At 35.5% G+C, this 20,824-nt stretch overlaps 1 protein-coding gene across 1 annotated transcript in view; it reads left to right on the forward strand.

Annotated features, from left to right (window-relative positions):
- Positions 1-3,941, forward strand: part of UBE2V2 (ubiquitin conjugating enzyme E2 V2) — a 74,687-nt gene extending 70,746 nt beyond the window's left edge. Inside the window, exon 4 of the mRNA XM_037802940.1 lies at positions 1,318-3,941. Within this exon, the coding sequence (XP_037658868.1) occupies positions 1,318-1,464 (147 nt within the window). The 3' untranslated portion in view covers positions 1,465-3,941. The remainder of the gene's footprint in view (positions 1-1,317) is intronic.
- Positions 3,942-20,824: the final 16,883 nt, after the last annotated feature.

Raw genomic sequence — 20,824 nt, forward strand, 5'->3', positions numbered from 1 at the left:
TATTATGAAAATTAGTTTTACCTGTTTTTAAAATACGTTTAAAGTGGCTACTAGATAATTAAAGATTACATAGGTGTCTTGCATTATATTTCTATTGGACAGTACTGTTTTAGAGCCTTAGAAAACCATTGAACCATTTTAAGCATGGGAGTGATATAAACATATTTGTCTTTAAAAATATTACTCTGCTTATGGAGAATGGATTTCGTTACTAGAATTTAGCCATATGTCCCAGCGCAGCCAACAGGGGCTTAGTTTTGGATCTCATCCTCTATATTTGTGTTCCCAGTTAGAGGGTGTTCTATTGTTTCATATTCATGTATAGAAATATATGGAGATGAACATATTGTATTTATTTTGTCTCTTTTCTGTCTCTGTCAAACTTTAACCTGTCACTGGTATAAAGATTCAGGAAGGAAAGAACAGAGGATTAAGATACTTGAATAGATCTGGGCAAGGAAGAACAGTTATTTTAAGATAATTTGAAAGGGAGAAGGAAAAATACAACAAAAATGGATTTGTTGAATGTCATATTTTCTTTTTGAGATGTGATTTTCTAAACATGTCTCCTTTGTGTTGAAATCTAGTAATTGATGAGCAGGAGAAACAGTGGAGGGTGTTACAGTGGAAAGAAATGGGCCTGACCAAAACTGAGGGTTTGTGTTGGCGAGGAGTGGGATTAATAGATTTGGTTAAGAAAGATGAAGCCAGTTTATGCAGTGCCTTGAACTTTGGTTGAAGCATTTGTATTTCACCAGCAATGAGTCACATGGGTTTTTAAACTGGGATATAACATAACCAGATTAGAAGATTAATTTCGTATAGTGTCTGTATTATATTGGAAAGGAAAATCTGAAAGCAGAGGCATCATGTTTGAAGCTCTTACCTAAATCCACTGAGAGATAATTGCCTAGACTTGGGGTAGTGGCATTGGAAATGGAGAGGAACCTTCTGACTTTATCTCATTAAGAATGTGTTTACAAAATAGTTGTTTATAATATAACTTTTTTTTTGATGACGAGAATTCACTACTTTTATTATAAAATATTGAAAAGCACAAAAAGATAAAAATCCCAAATTTTTAGTAAACACCTATTAAAGAAGGAATATTTTCCCTAAATATTGTTTTAACCACGAATCTGTTCATTACATACTGTACTTGTTGTGAAAAGAGAGCCAGGCTATGAATTTTTAAAAGCACTCTTACTAAAGCATGTTAAAAATTGGTGCCATAATACATAATACATAAAGTATGTTAAAAAATTGGTGCCATAATACATGAAACTAGTTAATTTTACTCTTTTTCTCCCCTTTCAGGTGGATGCACGGAGCATACCAGTGTTAGCAAAATGGCAAAATTCATATAGCATTAAAGTTGTACTTCAAGAGCTAAGACGTCTAATGATGTCCAAAGAAAATATGAAGCTTCCACAGCCTCCAGAAGGACAAACATACAATAATTAATTTTAGTGGATCTCAAACTTGTCTTAAATCAACAACCTTCTACTCATGTTAATGTCTTGATTAAGTATCACAATGCAGAATTCCCACACATTAAGTAAAAGAATTCCAGCTGGTAAACATGACCCGGACGTTTGTAAGAATGTAGTTAATGTATGTACACCCATTATGTTTTTAGGTAACAGGAGGAAAAATGCAGCACAATTCTTTTTTCTCTTATCAAGGCACTGTCCTTTAAGCATAAACCTGGAGTATAATATTGCTGTTTTCAGGTTTACAAGATGAAAGCATGGCAAGAAGTGTCAAATTGCTATGGAAGGATATGTGTGTCTGAAAACTAGTTTCAAGAAGGAAAACCATAAATGGCATGTTTTATCTACTTGCTTAGTGAAAGATCTGCAATTTATTGTTTAAAGTAGCAGGTACAATGAATATTGTTGCAAATTGTATTAATTTTTGAAGCATTGTGGGTGCTGACTACTAGTAGTATCAAAAATATGTTCAGGATTGTTTTGATACCTGTATTTATAATAAAAACAAGTTGGGAGGTGTCAATGAATTTCTGTTAGAAGCCGTTCCTGTGTGTTACATGTAACAGACATGGTAAATATTTGTTTACATTCTTTGTTTAACAAACCATGCATTTAAGTTTAAGTGAAAACAACAATAAGGAAATAGGTGTATGGATATGTGATTTTGAGATTAAAGTTAGTCTTAAAATGTAAATAAAATGTGGAAAGTGTCCTCAGAGACTGTGCCATTTCTATTATATTGATGTAATATATGTATATCACTTTGCAGAGGTAGCAAAACCAGAATTGTAGCTTTTCATTATACAGACTTTTATTATTTATCCTATTTTGTATAATTCTTATGAATTGGAATTTTGTAGAGTATTTAAGAGAACAAATTACCTAATTAGTTTAATTTCTTCTTTGGAGGAGGACAATCCCGGCTATTATATTTTGAGTTAACTTCACCAGAAATATTAAAAAGATGTTTGATTCTAAGCACTTCTTATACACCTGTAGATTGCAAATTATCCACATATACATTCCATTTTTGCTTGTAACATCTTTTTTTCTTTATTTTTCTGTGAAGCTTCAGGAACTTAATAGATGGAACTAATTTGTGACATTTCCCCCAATTAATGCTTTTAACACTAGGATTAATTTTACCTGTCCTACTCAGCCTCTGCTCTAGCAAATACATAATTATGAAGTTGAAAGTTCATTATGTTCTTTTTTTATCAAAGTGACTTGAGGCTTTAGGCCACTGTTTTTCACTTCAAACAAAGGACTGAGTCTACTACTTTGTTGAAAATACTGTTTTATATATATTCATTGAAGAAAATAGAGAGGTGATCAGTAAAGTCTCCTTTAATTTTGGAAAGTGTAATTATTTGTCTCATACTTCACCCCAATATATGGAAACCAAAACAAGGATAGTCAAAATATCAAGTTAGATATTCAGACATTTTACATATAAAGTAAAGGGGAAAGCAATCAACCTTAGTTATATATGAAAATGTTTTAAGTTACTTTTATAGCTCTACAAGGACACATTTCTCTAACATACCCTTGACATGTTCTTATCAAGCTCATTCAAAGTTGAAGCTTTGAGTTAACCTTTTCTTGGTTAATAGTACGTAAAAGTCAGTGACATTTTGTCTAAACTTAGGAATTTCAACATGGCTATTCTATTTTAGGTTATCAAAGATGTTTAAAATGCTTTAAAGTGACACATAGAGAACATACACATACAAATTAAAAAGTACATGTGTAATTTATTAAAATGTAATTATTATTGAAATGAACTATTATTTGAAATACATTCTGAAAAATATTAAATGACTGAAGGAGATGAAGTTGAATTACGTTGATACTATATAAAAGCCTGATGGTAACAGGCAGTCTGAATCAGGTTCTTCTAATGACTTCTTTCCCACCTTGAAAACCTATGTGGTCATACGTGGAAACTGGTAACATTTGAATGCTAAGTGATCTGTATATTGGTGGGCTGAGAATTGGAATACCTTAACCTCTTGTCTTTTTTTCCCCTCAACCAGCACTGTGAAAGTTGTTTTTCCCCTCATCTGTATGTTGCCTTAATTGGCCCTATGTTTATTTCCCCGTTTTGCTTTTGGGACTACAAAACTCTACAGAAATCTGCATGCCAAGTAGTCAGTTTTCAAAGCAGAGTCCATTTTGCATGTCACAATCAAGGTTTATATGGCAATCTAGGACACATTGATTAATTATAGGAGGGGGTAAGATAGAAGTAACAATCTAAGACAGCAGTTTTGAAGCAACTTTTCTTTTATCTCTTTTCTAAAGTGATTAAGGTTGTAGGAGTGTGTGGTTTAACTTTTTAAATGAATTGTAAAATTGACTTAGATATTTGTTTAGTTAGCAGGTGAAACCCTTGAGGATGATCATATATTAATAAAAGTTTACAAAAATAAAATTCTTGTCCTATTAGGTCAGTGTTATGCTTTAATGGTCTTAATTGCTTAATTCATTTTCAGAATTGACAATTTTTGAAAATATTTTTTCTAGTATTTTAACGTAATGACATTTGTTAAATGGACTAACTTTACGGTATTTTGGGACAGGGAACATTTGTAAGGAAAGTCAGTGTTAAGTCCTTTGGATGTAAAAAATGGAGAACATTTATAATGTAAAATCATCCTTTTAAAATAATTCATCACACTTCAAATTTGAGTAACTGCAGAGTGAGTTACTTTGATTCACATGTTTTATTAGGTAATTCATGAGAAAAACTAGTCTGGATTACTTAATACCAATACATCTTTTAATGACATTTGCCCACTAAATATATACAGTTATTGATAAATACAAATGAAATTAATTTTATTTTGAAAATTTAAAAGACAGATGGAAAATATTGCTCTTAGGAGGTTTGGTATGTATGGCTTTAGTGGCTCTGGTTGGGTACATCATTGAAAGACTTTTAAAGCAGTGAATTACAGACTTCGGTTAAAATCTTATTAACCCTTGACTACATGACTTTGTTCTTATGTACAATTTAAAGAATGTAAGTGCTTTTATATGTGTACTATTTAGATGTGTATAGAGGCATGTATTTATTGCTGGAAGGGATGTAAAAAGTTATATAGTACTGATTTTACTTTTCTGATTAGCATCAATATAATTTTCCAGTTACAACTTAATTGACTTAGTTATTTTTACAAAAAGATTCCAACTCTTGAGGTTTTGGAAACATGTATATATTTTGTTTATAAACTAGAAACATCATAAGAAAGAATGGATGCAGTGTATTTTAGAATTGATAGGAGCAGTAGAGTTCAATTCCCACCCAATATTGTGTTTACTAAAAATGAGGAAATGCATGGGAATACAATACCTTTTATGCTAAAATTAATATGCCTTATAAAAGTCACTAGAGTATGTGGAAATCTCAGCATAGCTCTTAATGAAATTTTTAGGTTACTTAAAAGTATTGTGGAGTATTGAAAGGTGCACCGTAAGTATTTTCTAAAGAGACATTTAATAGAAGCTACTTGATGATACGGAAAATAAATTACAGTGAAGTAAAAGCTATTATTTTTTGAAATAGGGGAGTTTTGGAGACTCATGGAGTGAATACATGATAAAAAATCGTTAGCTAAATGAAGAGGTCATCATGGTGTTTAAATCTTTAGGAGGATATTCTCATCTAAAAGTATTCTTATTAGTTCTCTGATTCATCTCATTTTTACATCTAGTCTATAAGGGCAACCCAAGGTTTTTTCTGCAATTGGTAAAAGCTAGATAGATCTCTTTTTTAATCTGGAAAGATTCCAGGGATCATATCTTCTCAAGAGAATAACTAATCATAAATACCATGTAAGGGTTGTGCAGTGACCCATTTGCTGCCAAATGTACACTTATGTGAATTCTTTTGTCTTGTCTTTGATCAGTAGTGAGCAACTACTTTAACTTTATTTAGAAAGTTTTTGCAGCCAAAAGATTGTAAAAATGAAAAATTAATATTCTACCTACAAATGAGGACTAATTGTTAGTAGTAAAAATCAACTGTAATAAGAAATCTGTGGTTAGTAAAGAAATTATTGAGGTTATTGATGATGACAACTTTTAGTTGCCTATTCAGCACAGTGATTGTGTAATTTTAAAACTTCAAAGTTTACAAGGAAGCTCTGGTAGAGTGTAGTTTATCTTCCTACCTCCAATGTAATAGCTTTTTTTAAACAGGCTTTTAACAATAGCTAACTTTACAGAGTAATCTGGAAAATTAACAGTGTATGTGAAATGAGAATTTAAGAACCTTCTCACATTGAAATGTTGTAAATTTAGTTACAAAGTTTAATGTCATTTTTCTTTGTCTTAAGATTCAACCTTGTACAGTTTACAAGCATGATAATTGTAAATGCTTTATTACACAATGTGGGATTTATAGTCTTCGAAGTTTCTCAGCCCTTAATGTGAGGGAAAAAAGATTTTTTTCACTGTTAATTGACTGAGAAATGTATTGTTTTATTTCTTCTCAACCCAAGTTGGCCAATAAGTCATGGTGGTCAGTTATTAAGATTGTGTCTACTATTGTAAACCATCTTTCTTTTGCTATAATTTTAAAAATCTGGGCAATAGTAATGGTTATTCAGAAAAATTTAAAGTGAGTGATAGTTTTTCAATTATCCTAATACTTGGGTGAAAATTGGTCCTACAGGAAAAGGGAAATAGGTTTAATTATCTGAGTTTATTAAACTTGACTAATGTATGGATCCTTTGAGGAGAGAAAAAATTCTTCTGGACTCTTAAGTATTCTGTTGAATTATTTTTGTTATAATACTGTTTGAGTAAAACTATATTAATGCAAAAGCTTTATAGACTTATGTTCTTAGCCCTTATAAAATTATAAATTGCACACAGCAACACAGATATTAAAATTTAAAATAATTTAATATTATTCAATTACATGTTTCAGTGGTGTTAATTACACTCACAGTGCTGTGCTTCCGTCACCACCATCCACTACCTAAATATTTCCATCTTTTCAAATAGGAACCCTGTAATTTTAAGCCTTAACTTCACATTCTCTGTCCACCTCCACCCCCCACCCCCCAGTCCCCTGGTCTAGATTCTGACTCTATAAGTTTGCTTATTCTAATTGTTTCAAAACAGTGAGATCATACAATATTTGTCCTTCAGTGTCTGGTATTTCACTTACCATGATGTCTTCAAGGTTCATCCATGTCACATGGATCAGGACTTCATTCCTTTTTACAGCTGAGTAATATTCTATTGCATGTATATACCACATTTTGTTTATCCATTAATCAGTTGATGGACATTTAGGTTGCTTCAGTCTTTTGGTAGTTGTGAATAATACCATCATGAGCATCGGGGTGCAAATGTCTGTTTGAGTCCCTGCCTTCAATTCTTTTGGGTATATACGTAAGTAGTGGGGTTGCTGGGTTATATAGTAGTGGGGAAACCACCAAGCTGTCTTCTACAGTGTCTGTACCATTTTATATTCCCACCAGCAGTGACTTAGTTTTCCTTTTTCACCACATCCTCTCCAACACTTGTAATTCCCTGTCTTTTATATAGTAGCCAGGGTATGAAATGGTATCTCACTGAGATTTTGATTTGCTTTTCCCTCCTAGCTAATAATGTTGACCATCTTTCCATGTGCTTTTTGGTTGTTTGTACATCTTCTTTGAAGAGATGTCTATTTAAGTCTTGCTCGTTTTTTCATTGGGTTTTTGTTGTTGAGGCGTCAGATTTCTTTATATGATCTGGAACCTTTCTCATATGTGTTGTTTCCGAGGATTTCCTCCCATTGTGTAGATTGTCACTTTACTTTTGTGATAAAGTTCTTTGAGGCACAAAACTTTTAATTTTGATGAAGTTGCATTTGTCTTTTTCCTTTGTTGCTTCTGCTTTGGGAATCAAGTCTTAAGAAACCATTGCCTAATACAAGGTCCTAGAGTGCTTCCTGATGTTTTCTTCTAAGAGTTTTATAATTCTGGCTCTTAATGTTTAAGTCTTTGATCCATTCTGAGTTGATTTTTGTATAAGGTATGTGGTAAAGGTAGGGGTCCTTCTTTTGCAGAAATGGTGTTTCTTTTGCACAAATGGTGTTTTCCCAGCACCATTTGTGGAAGAGACTCTTCTTTCCAATTGAGTGGTCTTGGGGAAAATCAGTTGGCCATAAATGTGAGGCTTGATTTCTGAGCTCTCAGTTCAACTCCATTGATCTATGTATTTGTCCTTGTGCCAATACCACGCCGTACCACGTGTACCATGATTACTGTGGCTTTGTAATAAGTGTTAGGATCAGGCAGTATGAGTCCTCCAACTTCATTCTTCTTTTTCAAGATGGCTTTAGCTATTTGAGACCCCTTACCCTTGCATGTAACTTTGATGATTGGCTGTTCCATTTCTGCAAAGAAGGTTGGAATTTTGACTGGGATTGCATTGAATCTGTAAACCACTTTGGGTAGGATTGACATCTTCACAATATTTAGTCTTCCAACCCATGAATATGGAATGTCCTTCCATTATTTGTCTTTTTAATTTGTTTTAGCAATGTTTTGTCATTTTCTGTGTATAAGTCCTTATATCCTTAGTTAGATTTATTCATAGATGTTTGATTATTTTAGTTGCTATTGCAAATGGTAATTTTTTTCCTGATTTCTTCTGATTGTTCATTGCTTGTGTATGCAAACATTACTAATTTTTTGGTATTGATCTTGCCATTTTTCTGAATTCATTTATTAGCTCTGGTAGCTTTGTTGTGGATTTTTCAGCATTTTCTGTATATAGGATCATATCATCTGCAAATAGGGAAGTTTTATGTCTTTCTTTCCTATTTACATGTCTTTTATTTAATTCCTTTGGCATGAACTTCCAGTGCATTGTTGAGTAACAGTGGTGACAGTGGGCATCCTTGTCTTGTTCCTGTTCTTAGAAGAAAAGCTTTCAGTCTTTCGTCATTCAGTAGCATGTTAGCTGTGGGTTTTTTGTATATGCCCTTTGTCATGTTGAGGAACTTTCCTTCAATTCCTAGTTTTCTAAGTTTTTGTTTATCAAGAAGGGATGCTGGGTTTTGTCATGTCTTTTCTGCATCAGTTGAGATGATTGGAGTTTTTTCCTTCATTTTATTAATGTGTATTACATTAATTGATTTTCTTGTGTTGAACCATCCTTGCATACTAGGGGTGAATCACACTTGATCATGGTGTATAATTTTTTAATGTGCTCTTGGTTTTGGTTTGATAGTGTTTTGTTAAGGATTTTTGCATCTGTATTCATAAGATATTTTTCTGTAATTTTTGTTTCTCGTATCTTTTTCTGGCTTGGTCTGAGGGTGATTTTGGCTTTGTAGAATGAATTAGGGTGTGTTCCCTCTTCTTCATTTTTTTTGGAAGAGTTGGAGTAGGGTTGGTGTTAATTCGACTTAAAGTGGCAAAATTTCTCTGTGAACATCTGGTCCTGGGCTTTGTTTTCTTGGGAGGTTTTTGATTACTGATTCAATCTCTTTTCTTGTAACTGGTTTGTTGAGATCTTCTGTTTCTTCTTGAGTCATTGTAGGTAGTTTGTATGTTCCTAAGAATTTGTCCATTTCATCTAGGTTATCTTAATTTTTTGGTGTGCAGTTGTTCATAGTATCCTTTTACAGTCCTTTTTTATTTCAATGGGGTTGATAATGTCCCTATTTTATTTCTTATTTTCATTATTTGTGTCCTCTCTCTTCTTTGTCAGTCTAGCTAAAGGTTTGTCAATTTTGTTGATGTTTTCAAAGAACCAGCCTTTGGTTCTGTTGATTATCTCTGTTTTTTTGTTCTGTAGTTCATTTATCTCTGCTCTAATCTTTGTCATTTCCTTGCTTCTTACTTTGAGTTTAGTTTGCTCTTTTTCTAGTTCTTCCTGTTTTGAGTTTAGCACTCTGATTTGAAGTTTTTCTTCTTTTTTAAGGTAAGCATTTAGAGGTATAAATTTCCCTCTTAGTACTGCCTTTGCTGCATTCTTTTTTCTTTTTTTAATGTTGCATTTTCATTTTCATTTGCTTCAAGATATTTCCTAATTTCCCTTATGATTTCTTTTTAACCCATTGTTTATTTAACACTGCCTTGTTTAATTTCTACATATTTGTGAATTTTCCATTTCTCCCTATGTTATTTGTTTCTAGCTTAATTCTGTTTTGGTCAGAGAAGATATATTTTGTGATTTCAATATTTTTTTTTAATTTATTGAGACTTGTTTTGACCTAAGATAGGGTTTATCCTGGAGAATGTTCCATGTGCACTGAAGAAGAACATATATTCTGTTGTTGGATGATGTGTTCTATTTTACATCTGTTAGGTGTAGTTGTTTTAGAGTAGCATTCAAGTGTTGTATTTCCTTATTGATTATTTGTCTTGGTGTTCTATCCATTATTGAAAGTGGTGTATTAAAGTCTCCTATTAATGTAGACCTGTTGATTTCGCTTCTCAAATCTATCCGTATTTGCTTCATGTATTTTGGGGCTTTGCTTTTAGATACATACGTATTTATAACAGGTATGTCTTCTTGTTGAATTGACCCCTTTATTAGTGTATGATGACTGTCTTTGTCCCTTGTAATTGTTTTTGACTTAAGTTTATTTTATCTGATTTTAGTATAGCTACCCTAGTTGTCTTCTGGTTACTACTTGTATGGTTTATTTTTTTCTGTCCTTTCACTTTCAGCTTACTCATGTGTTTGAACTTAAGGTGAGTCTCTTGCAGACAGCATATAGTTGGGTCATGCTTTTTTATGCGTTTTGGCCAATTTCTGCCTTTTGACTATACAGTTTTAATCCATTTACATTCCAAGTCACTACTGATAATGTAGGACTTTCTTCTGCCATTTAGCTATTTAGTTTTTGTAAATCTTATACCCTTTTTGTCCCTCAATGCTTCCATTAATGCCTACTTTTATATTTGATTTTTTGTATTTTATCATATTTTGTGTCTTTTCATTTCTATCTGTATATAGTTTTCATATATTTTCCTTCTTGTTACCATGATGTTAAAATTTAACATCCTAAATGTGTAACAGTCATATTTGGTTTGATACCAACTTGACTGCAATAGCAACACATAAACATTTTCTATATCCTTCCATCCCCTCACCTTTTAATACTTGTTGCCAATTGTATCTTTGTACATTGTATGCCCCAAACCATATATGTATCATTACTTGTTATGCAATTGTATTTCAGCACATAGGAAGTATGGGGTTGCATAACAAAAGTACGATACAATAGTACTGACATTTATAATTACTCACATGGTTTCTTTTATCATGGATCTTTATTTCTTTATGCTGCTTTGAACCACCGTCTAGTATCCTTTCCTTTCATTGCTTGTAGGGCGGGTCAAGTGGTGATGAACTTCCTCACCTTTTTTTTTTTTTTTTTAATCTGGGAATGTCTTAATCTCTCCCTCATTTTTTTTTGTTTTTAATAGCAATTTTTTTTTAAGTTTATTTTTTTTTTCATTTTTATTGAGATTGTTCAGATACCATACAATTATCCAAAGATCCAAACTGTACAATCACTTGCCCCTGGGTACCGTCATACAGCTGTGCATCCATCACACTTAATTTTTGTTCAATTTTTAGAAACTTTTCATTACTCCAGACAAGAAATAAAGTGAAAGATGAAAAAAGAAAAAAAGAAAAGGAAACTCTAATCCTCCCCTATCCCTAACCAACCCCCCTCAATTGTTGACTCCTAGTATTGATATAGTACATTTGTTACTGTTTATGAAAAAATGTTGAAATACTACTAACTGTAGTATATAGTTTGTAATAGGTATATAGTTCTTTCCTATATGCCCCTCTATTATTAACTTCTAATTGTATTGTCATACATTTGTTCTGGTTCATGAAGTGATTTCTAGTATTTGTACAGTTGATCATGGACATTGCCCACCATAGGATTCGGTTTTATACATTTCCATCTTTTGATCTCCAGCTTTCCTTCTGGTGACATATATGACTCTGAGCTTCCCCTTTCCACCTCATTCACACACCATTTGGCGCTGTTAGTTATTCTCACGTCTTGCTACCAACACCCCTGTTCATTTCCAAACATTTAAGTTCATCCTAATTGAACATTCTGCTCGTACTAAGCAACCACTCCCCATTCTTAAGCCTCTTCCTATATCCTGGTACCTTATATTTCATGTCTATGAGTTTACATATTGTAATTAGTTCCTATCAGTGAGACCCTGCAATAATTGTCCTAATGTGTCTGGCTTATTTCACGCAGTATATTGCCCTCGAGGTTTTGTCATCAACCCTTTTTTTTAATATGGTTTTGTTCACTCACCATACATTCCATCCCAAGTAAATAATCGATGGTTTTCTGCATGATCATACATTTATGTGTTCACTACCTTCACCACTATCTATATAAGAGCATCTACATTACTTCCACAAGGCAGGAGGGAGAGTCAAAGAAGGTAGAGAGGCAAAAGAAAGAGGAAAAAAAAAAAAAGACAGCTAGGAAGCAGCAAACGGAAAAATAACCTTAAATCAAAGTAGAATAAAGAATCAGACAATACCACCAATGTCAAGTGTCTAACATGCCTCTCCTATCCCCCCCTTATCTGCATTCACCTTGGTATATCACCTTTGTTACATTAAAGGAAGCATAATACAATGATTCTATTAGTTACAGTCTCTAGTTTATGCTGATTGCATCCCTCCCCGAATGCCTCCCCATTTTTAACACCTTGCAAGGTTGACATTTGCTTGTTCTCCCTCGTAAAAGAACATATTTGTACATTTTATCACAATTGTTGAATGCTCTAGATTTCACCAAGTTACACAGTCTCAGTCTTTATCTTTCCTCCTTTCTTGTGGTGTCTCACATGCTCCCCATCTTCCTCTTTCAACCGTATTCATAGTTACCTTTGTTCAGTGTACTTACATTGTTGTGCTACCATCTCCCCAAATTGTGTTCCAAACCACACACTCCTGTCTTCTATCACCCTGTAGTGCTCCCTTTAGTATTTCCTGTAGGGCAGGTGTCTTGTTCACAAAGTCTCTCATTGTCTGTTTGTCAGGAAATATTTTGAGCTCTCCCTCATATTTGAAGCACAGCTTTGCTGGATACAGGATTCTTGGTTGGTGGTTTTTCTCTTTCAGTATCTTAAATATATCACACCACTTCCTTCTTGCCTCCATGGTTTCTGCCGAGAGATCCGCACATAGTCTTATTAAGCTTCCTTTGTATGTAATGGATTGCTTTTCTCTTGCTGCTTTCAGGATTCTCTCTGTCTTTGAAATTTGATAATCTGATTATTAAGTGTCTTGGCGTAGGCCTATTCGTATCTCTTCTGTTTGGAGTACGCTGCGCTTCTTGGATCTGTAATTTTATGTCTTTCATAAGAGATGGGAAATTTTCATTAATTATTTCCTCTATTATTGCTTCTGCCCCCTTTCCCTTCTCTTCTCCTTCTGGGACACCAGTGATACGTACATTATTGTACTTTGTTTCATCCTTGAGTTCCTGGAGACGTTGCTCATATTCTTTCATTCTTTTCTCCATCTACTCCTTTGCGTGTAGGCTTTCAGGTGTTTTGTTCTCCAGTTCCTGAGTGTTTTCTTCTGCCTCTTGAGATCTGCTGTTTTATGTTTCCATTGTGTCTTTCATCTCTTGTGTTGTGCCTTTCATTTCCATAGATTCTACTAGTAGGTTTTTTGAACTTTTGATTTCTGCCGTATACATGTCCAGTGCTTCCTTTACAGCCTCTCTTTTGCAATATCTTCTCTAAACTTTTTGAATTGATTTAGCATTAGTTGTTTAAATTCCTGTATCTCAGTTGAAGTGTACGTTTGTTCCTTTGACTGGGCCATAACTTTGTTTTTCTTAGTGTAGGTTGTAATTTTCTGTTGTCTAGGCATGGTTTCCTTGTTTATCCAAATCAGGTTTTCCCAGACCAGAACAGGCTCAGGTCCCAGAGGGAAGAAATATTCAGTATCTGGTTTCCCTGCAGGTGTGTCTTAGAAAATTGCTCCACCCTTTGATGCCTCAGATCCCTGTGCTTTTCTGCCCAGCAGGTGACTGGTGTGAGGAGGTATGGCCGTGTTCCCCCAGGCTCTGGGGTCTGGTTCTGAATGGAAAGGGCCCCACGCCTTTCCTCCTAGAGAAGACAGACCCCCCAGGTGGAGGTCATTAGCATTTCAATGGTCTTGCTCTCTGCTTGTGCTGTCTCCGCCCTTCCCTGAGTCACAGCCCTGGAAACTTAAAATGACTGGGGCTTTCTCCACTGAGCCGAAAAAGAAACAGATAGTCCCCTTCAGACCCAGTCAAGGCGACCCTCCGGCTCTTCAAGGTCAGTCGTCACCCAAAGCCTCTGTTTTTTGGGGCTGCGTACCTATAGTGAGCAGTTCACACTCTACTTAAAACCCCAGTTGGAGCTCAGCTGAGCTGTATTCGCTTGCTGGGAGAGAACTTCTCTCTGGCACCACGAGGCTTTGCAGCTCGGGCTATGGGGGAGGGGGTCTCCCGACCTGGTTCCGCAGGTTTTACTTACAGATTTTATGCTGTGTTCTTGGGCATTCCTCCCAATTCAGGTTGGTGTATGATGAGTGGATGGTCTCGTTTGTCCCCCTGCAGTTATTCTGGATTATTTACTAGTTGTTTCTGGTTTTTTGTAGTTGTTCCAGGGGGACTGCTTAGCTTCCACTCCTCTCTATGCCGCCATCTTGCCCCTCCATCTCCCTCATTTTTGAAAGACAGTCTCACTGGTTATAAAATTCTCGGTTGACAGTTGTTTCATTTCTGAACTTTTAAGTATTTCAGCCCACTGCCTTCTTGCCTCCATGGTTTCTGATGATAAATTGGCACTCAATCTAGTTGGAATTTCCTTATACTTAACAGGTTACTTTTTCTCTTGCAGTTTCCTTGTTCTTTTGCATTTGACAGTGTTATCAATATTCGAAGGGTTGTATTATTCTTCATGTTTACCCTGTTTGGTGTTCCTCTGGGCTTCTTGGATATGCGTATTCACATCTTTTGCTAAGTTTGAGAATTCTGTGTCACTATTTCTTTAATATTCCTTCTGTCTTTTTCTGTTTTCTCCTTGGACTCCCATAATGTGTGTATTGGTATGCTTGATGGTGACCAGAGGTATCTTAGGCTATTTTTGCTTTTTGTAATTATTTTTTCTTTCTGCTTCTCAGCCAGGCTCAATTCAATTGTCTTGTCTTTGTGTTCACTGATTCTTTGTTCTGCCAGTTCCAATCTGCTGTTTAAACCCTCCTAGAAATTTTTCGTTTCAATTATTGTGGTCTTCAACTACAATAGTTCTGTTTGCTTCTTTAAAACAATTTCTATCTCTGTACAGAGATACTCATATTGCTCATTCATTGTTTTCCTGATATCCTTTAGTTGTTTCTCTGTATTTTCCTTCATTTCCTTGAGCATTTTCAGTATTGTTTTTTAAAAGTTTTTGTTTTGTATGTCCACATTCTGTTCTGTCTGCAGTGGTGTTTTCTGGATTTTCGTCTTCCTTTGGATGGGTCATCATTTCCTGTTTTTCTGTTTGTTTGCTTTTTTGTCTTGTACTCTTGTTGCACTTTGTACATTTTAATATTTTAAAACATTAACTCTGGCATTTATTCCCTGAGGTGTCTGTTTCTTGATATTGGAACCAGCTGATGATAAGACAGAGACTTTCTTGGGTGTCATCTCTCCTTTCAGGAAGGTCTGCCCAAGGGAATGCAGTATTCAGGGTCCTCCTTGTCTTTTCTGAGCCTGTGTCTTGTTCCAGGCTTGTGCTAATTAGTTGTTTTGGAGTTCCCGTTTACAGGAGTTTGTATGCTCCTCTGTTTTCCAGGAGACAGACTTTCTTGGTCTCCATGATGTTAAAAGCAGACATTTCTTTGTTCCAGCGTCTATAGTTTCTTACACTCCTTCATTGTCTCATGCAAATTATGGGGACGGGGGGCATCAAGGAGAGGAGTTTCCTAAGTCTTTCCTGGGTGGAACAAGGTCAGGAACCCACAAAGGAGGCACAGCCTGGTCCCAAAATGCCCTGGGGAGGGGATCAGGAAAGGTACCAGGTGCTCCACAAAGCTGCACTTTCTTGACCTCCCCAAAAAATGTAGCCCTGAGGAGGTATAGAGTCTTCTCCAATGCCACCTTTGTCAGGGGCTGGTTGGTACAATGGTGGTCCTCAGAGCCATCCGCCAGTGATCCAAAGTTGCTTCTCACTGGCCATGATCAGTGATCAGCTGTGCCCAGTCCTGATCTTGGAGAAGAGGATTTTTACGCTGCTTTCTGACACTAGTGTGCTAGCCAGGGGCTGGACCCAGAGTGGGGGATGGGTATTGGGCAACCACCAGCTGAGAGAGCAATTTAATACTTTTCACTGTAATTTACCAGCCTCTTCCTCCTGCTCTTCCCTGGATGCTGTACTGTGTTCTATTGCTCTTAAGAATTTGGAAATAGTTCTTTCAGATGGTTCCTATCTGTTTAATAGTTCTGGTGGGAAGACTGAATCCTGGGACTTCTTTCTCCAGCATCTTCCCATAATCCTCTCTCCTCTTAGCTTTTTGGCTGTTGTTATGTCTGTACTAGTGTGTGCTGCTGGACCTTTCAAGTTTCCTCATGCTCTGTTTTTTTTTTTTTTTTTGCCAGACTACTGTGAAATCATCTTTGTCATTTGACCTGCACTTGGTATAAATACAATTAATTATGTATAAAGTTGGCCTCTGTTCTGTTCTCTTAGCCAGAGACCATTTACAAGCACTACTTTGGTGCTATTTCAATATTAAACACATAGATACTGAAATTTCCTGCAAGTTAGGGATATAAGATCCAGATGAACTAGAAAAATACATATATATTCAGATACATACCTTTATTAAATTATTTAATTGTTTATTTGGTTAAATTGAAACACAAATAAAATATTCTTGCAGGTAACAAACTCCTGAATCTTGATTACATTTTGAGATCATAATGGTCTTAAACCCTCAATTATGAAGTCATAGTAATACTTACTTTGCTGTGGTCTGTAGCCTTGTTTAGGAATAAAAATAATTTACCTAGCTACCCTTGGTGATTTTTAATATAACTCAATATATAAATGACATCATTTTAAACTAGGGTAACACATTTTAAGGAATTATATCAATGCAGAGCACAGTGGGAAGAGGTGCTGAATACATTTTCCATTGTTTTCTTGTGAGTCTCCCTTTACCTGAAATCTTTTGCAAACTCCTTTTCCATCAGTCTAGAATTCCTCTTGTATTTTTGTGGCCAATTCCATTGTTTTCCTGTTGAGTGAATCCTTCCTTAAAGTTTGCTCTTTCAGTTTTCTTTTCCCCATCATTCTTTTTGATATGATTCCCTTCATCTTCCTTTCACATCAACACTAACCATGAATTTCAAGGCTACTCTTGAGATACTGCTTTACAAGTTCAAGCCAAAATTCTTATGCAAGTCTGTGACTTTTTCTTTAAACTTTTTGTTTTGAAAGAATTTCAAACTTTCTAAAAGATAGTTGTAAAAATAATACAAATTCCATACAGAGAACTCCAGCATACCCCACCCACCCAAAAATCTAGGTTCACCAATTTTAACATTTTGCTATGTTTGTCATATCATTCTAGCTATCCATCAATCTATTTGTCAATCTATTTTCTGAACACTTGAGAGCAAGTTGCACACATCATGCTCCTTGAACACTTACTACTTCTGTGTGCATTCCCTATGAACACAGATATTAACCTTAAGTGCAGTTACCAAGATTAAGAAATTTAACATTGACATAGAGCTTACAGTCTATATTCCAATTTTTCAAATGCCCCAGTAATGTCCTTTTGAACCATTTCTCTTCCATTATTAGATCCCATCAAGGATAGCATGTTGCATTTACTTGTCATTGCCTCTCCAGTTGCTCTTCTTCTTTTTTTAAACTGAGGAAGCATGCATACAATATAGACCTTCCCAACCTAACCCTTCCCAAGAATTCCATTCAGTATAATTAATCTCATTAGAACTTTATTTTCACTCCTGTATCCATTATGCATGAACTTCTCATTGCCCCTGCCCCTGGTAACCTTTACTTTACCTTCTGTTTCTATGAGTTTGCATATTCTCTGATATTTTCTTGGTTGTTACATTGAGGTTTAAGTTTAACATCCTATGTCTGTAACAGTCTTGTTACAGTTTGATACCAACTTAACTTCAATAGCATACACAAACTATGGTTACTGTTGTCTTCAGCTCTGGTTGGTTCTGTCTCTTGATTGATATTTTCTTTGTGTTTATCAATCTTTTCTTAATGTCTTTAGTTCTTTGTCCATGTTTTCCTTTAGCTCTTTAAGCATATTTAGGACCATTTAAAAAAATTCATGTTTCATGCCTGGTCCTGCTTGTCAATAGTTTCTACTGCTTTAATTGTCTTTGTCTGGGCCATCTCTTCCTATTTCTTTGTATGTTTTGTAATGTTTTTTAGAACTTGAACATTTTGAAATTTTAATGTGTTACCAGTGGAATTCAGACTCTGAAGTGTTCATTCTTAAGCTCCAGCTAGTGTTATAACAGAGCTTTCCTTGAATGGCAGGAGCTAGCAACAGCAACAAAAACCCCTTTCCAAGTCTTTGCAGATTGGCCTGTGTAAAAGCTCCTTCAGAGTGTAGCCATACAATGAGTTTAGAGAATAGCTCTTGGCAAAAGCATAGGGTCCTCCCTGGTCATTTCTTCACTTGTATCTTGTCCTGAGCATTTGCACATAGCCCTAAGAATTCCCTGATTTGCACAGATAAAAATGTCCTCTCTTCCTTAGGAAATAATGTTTCCTCATGGTCCTGGGCATTGCATCATGTGTACCAATGCCAGCAAACCTTTGCACTCAGCAGCTGTGATTTGACTACTATATACAGGCATACCTCATTTTCTTACACTTATTTTTTATTGCACTTTGCAGCTTTTGTGTGTGTGTTTTTTTTTTTTTTTTAATACAAATTGAAGTTTTGTGGCAATCCTGTGTCAAGCAAGTCTGCCGGCACCATTTTTTTTCCAACAGTATGTACTCACTTCGTGTCTCAGTGACATATTTCTTCCTTTTTTTTCTTTTTAATGCAATTTTATGAAGATATATTCACGTACCATACAATCCATCCAAAGTATACAGTCCAGTGGCTCACGTGTCTTTAATTAAGATATGTACATTTTTTTAGACAAAATGATATTGCACAGTTAATTGATTACAGTATAGTTTAAGCATGACTTTAATATCCACTGGGAAGCCAAAACACTCATATTTCCTTTGGTGTTTGGTAACCTGCAATTACTTCTTTTAAAATTTGCTAATAATTCCCTTGCCAGGTGTGAAGATTGCTGCTCTCAGTCCTGGCTTTACCACTAAGTGGTTGTGGCCTTTTGGTCAACCAATTACATTAATTCATTTATTCAACAAAAATGAATTAGGTCCCTTCAGTCTGCCAGGCACTGTTATGTGCTAAAGCTACAGTGATAAATATCACACAGCCTCTTTCCTCAGGGTTTACAAATAATGAGGCTTAGAGATAGGCAAGCAGGCATTCTATAGTGATGCATGCCAAGACAGGCAATTATTGGAATTTGGAGAGCATTCAGACGGGGTACCTACCCTCTTGGGACTAAATTTCTAAAGTTCTTCAACAGCTACAGCAAGAGTTACTACTCAGCGCAGGAAAAGTGCATGACTTTTAAAAAGAATAGAAACGATACCCAAATATTGGTTTGTTCCGATAAAATAAAACCTGGTCTTTTATATCCTTTGGTGTTTGGTAACCTGCAATTACATTTTTAAAAAATTATATTGTAATTTTTTTTAACTGTTAGACTTTGAACAGCCCACACTTTTCTGGAATTGTTTCCTCATCCACAGAAAGAGGAATTTGGAATAACTAATCTCTGTGATGACTTCAATGCAAAGTTAATAAAATGTTCAGGAGTTCACAATGCATGTCTGAGTGGCACAGAATGCTTAACTATGTGCTGACCAGTCCGGGAATGGTGGCAGTCATATAGTAAAATGGTATTTTTCCATTTGCATGGAGTGTGCACTTTCTGGAATTAAATGGATCTCCTAACTACCGGACTGAGGACTTAGTTCAGTGTATAGACCAGTGCGTCTGAGAGTTTGATGGCATGCCTGAGGGTTTGATGAAATGCAGATTCTACTTCAGTGGGTTTGGGATGGGATTCCAGTTTCTATATTTCTAACAAGCTCCCAGGATTGTCTGTGCTATTGATTTATGGGTGACACTTTGAGTAATAGGGTCTAATAAACAGTATTTTGGGGACAGCTTAGTGGAAGTCCAGCTGACATTTAGGAAATGTAGACTGTGTTCTGGGTACATAGACTCATTCTCGCCCTATACAGAGGAGCAATGGTGGCTTTCCTCTTGAGTCCCCAGGTGTCCTGAAATTCTGTTTTCCCTAACTTTCCGTTGCCCACTTACCCCCATCCTTTGCTGTCAATCTCTTTGGTGTCCTTCAGCAGCTCCATGCTTTTGATTGGAAATCTGCTGGTTATAAAAGCATGAGAGAACTTACCATGAAATATCACTGAACATATCGTTTATTGTTATGTCATAATACATCATTTGTTATGTGTATTGCCTATTTTTAAAGACTTTATGACCCACCATAAATTTGGTACTGACATAGAAAGATGACAATTTATTAACTGCAAAGATTATAGTCAAGAATAGATATTATAATGCCAGTTTTCTTAAAAAATGTGTATTTGTATTTGCATAATAAAAATTCTGAAGAACATCCAAAAAAAAAAAAAAAAAAAGCATGAGAGTTTGTGTGCAGAGGTGGGAGTAGGGATGACTCACTCAAAATATCTAAATTTTAACATTTCCACATCATGACAGTTAATTCCCTTCCAAATGTTCCCAACTGGGTTATGTTATACAATTACTTTTATCCTGGTTGCTGCCCTTTGGCACTAAGTCCCTGTCCAGATTTTGATGTTCCAATGGGCAAAGAAGCAGAGTTCTACCTCCAACCCACATCTACTCATTGAACCTTAGTGCTATTTTGGCCCAAGGGTGCTTGCCCACATGGCTCTAGTCTTTTTAAAAGGTATTTGCAAAGCTACTTCACCAGCTCATGAACTGGAGGGGCATCTCTCAGCATTACCTCCCCAGTTGCAAACCTTCATTCCTTGTTAACGCTTGTTCTTATCCCAAGCCTGGGAAGCTCCTCCCCTCCCCTCTGTTCCAGGCACATGTTCATTTCCTGTTGCAGAGCAAATGAGATTTCTTTGAGGGAAAAACACTGTTCAGTTTTATACCCAAAAAGTATCCCCTCATCATTAAGGCCAAATTCA

The sequence above is a fragment of the Choloepus didactylus genome, chromosome 14 (assembly GCF_015220235.1).
Source record: "Choloepus didactylus isolate mChoDid1 chromosome 14, mChoDid1.pri, whole genome shotgun sequence".
Classification (NCBI taxonomy): Eukaryota; Metazoa; Chordata; class Mammalia; order Pilosa; family Megalonychidae; genus Choloepus; species Choloepus didactylus.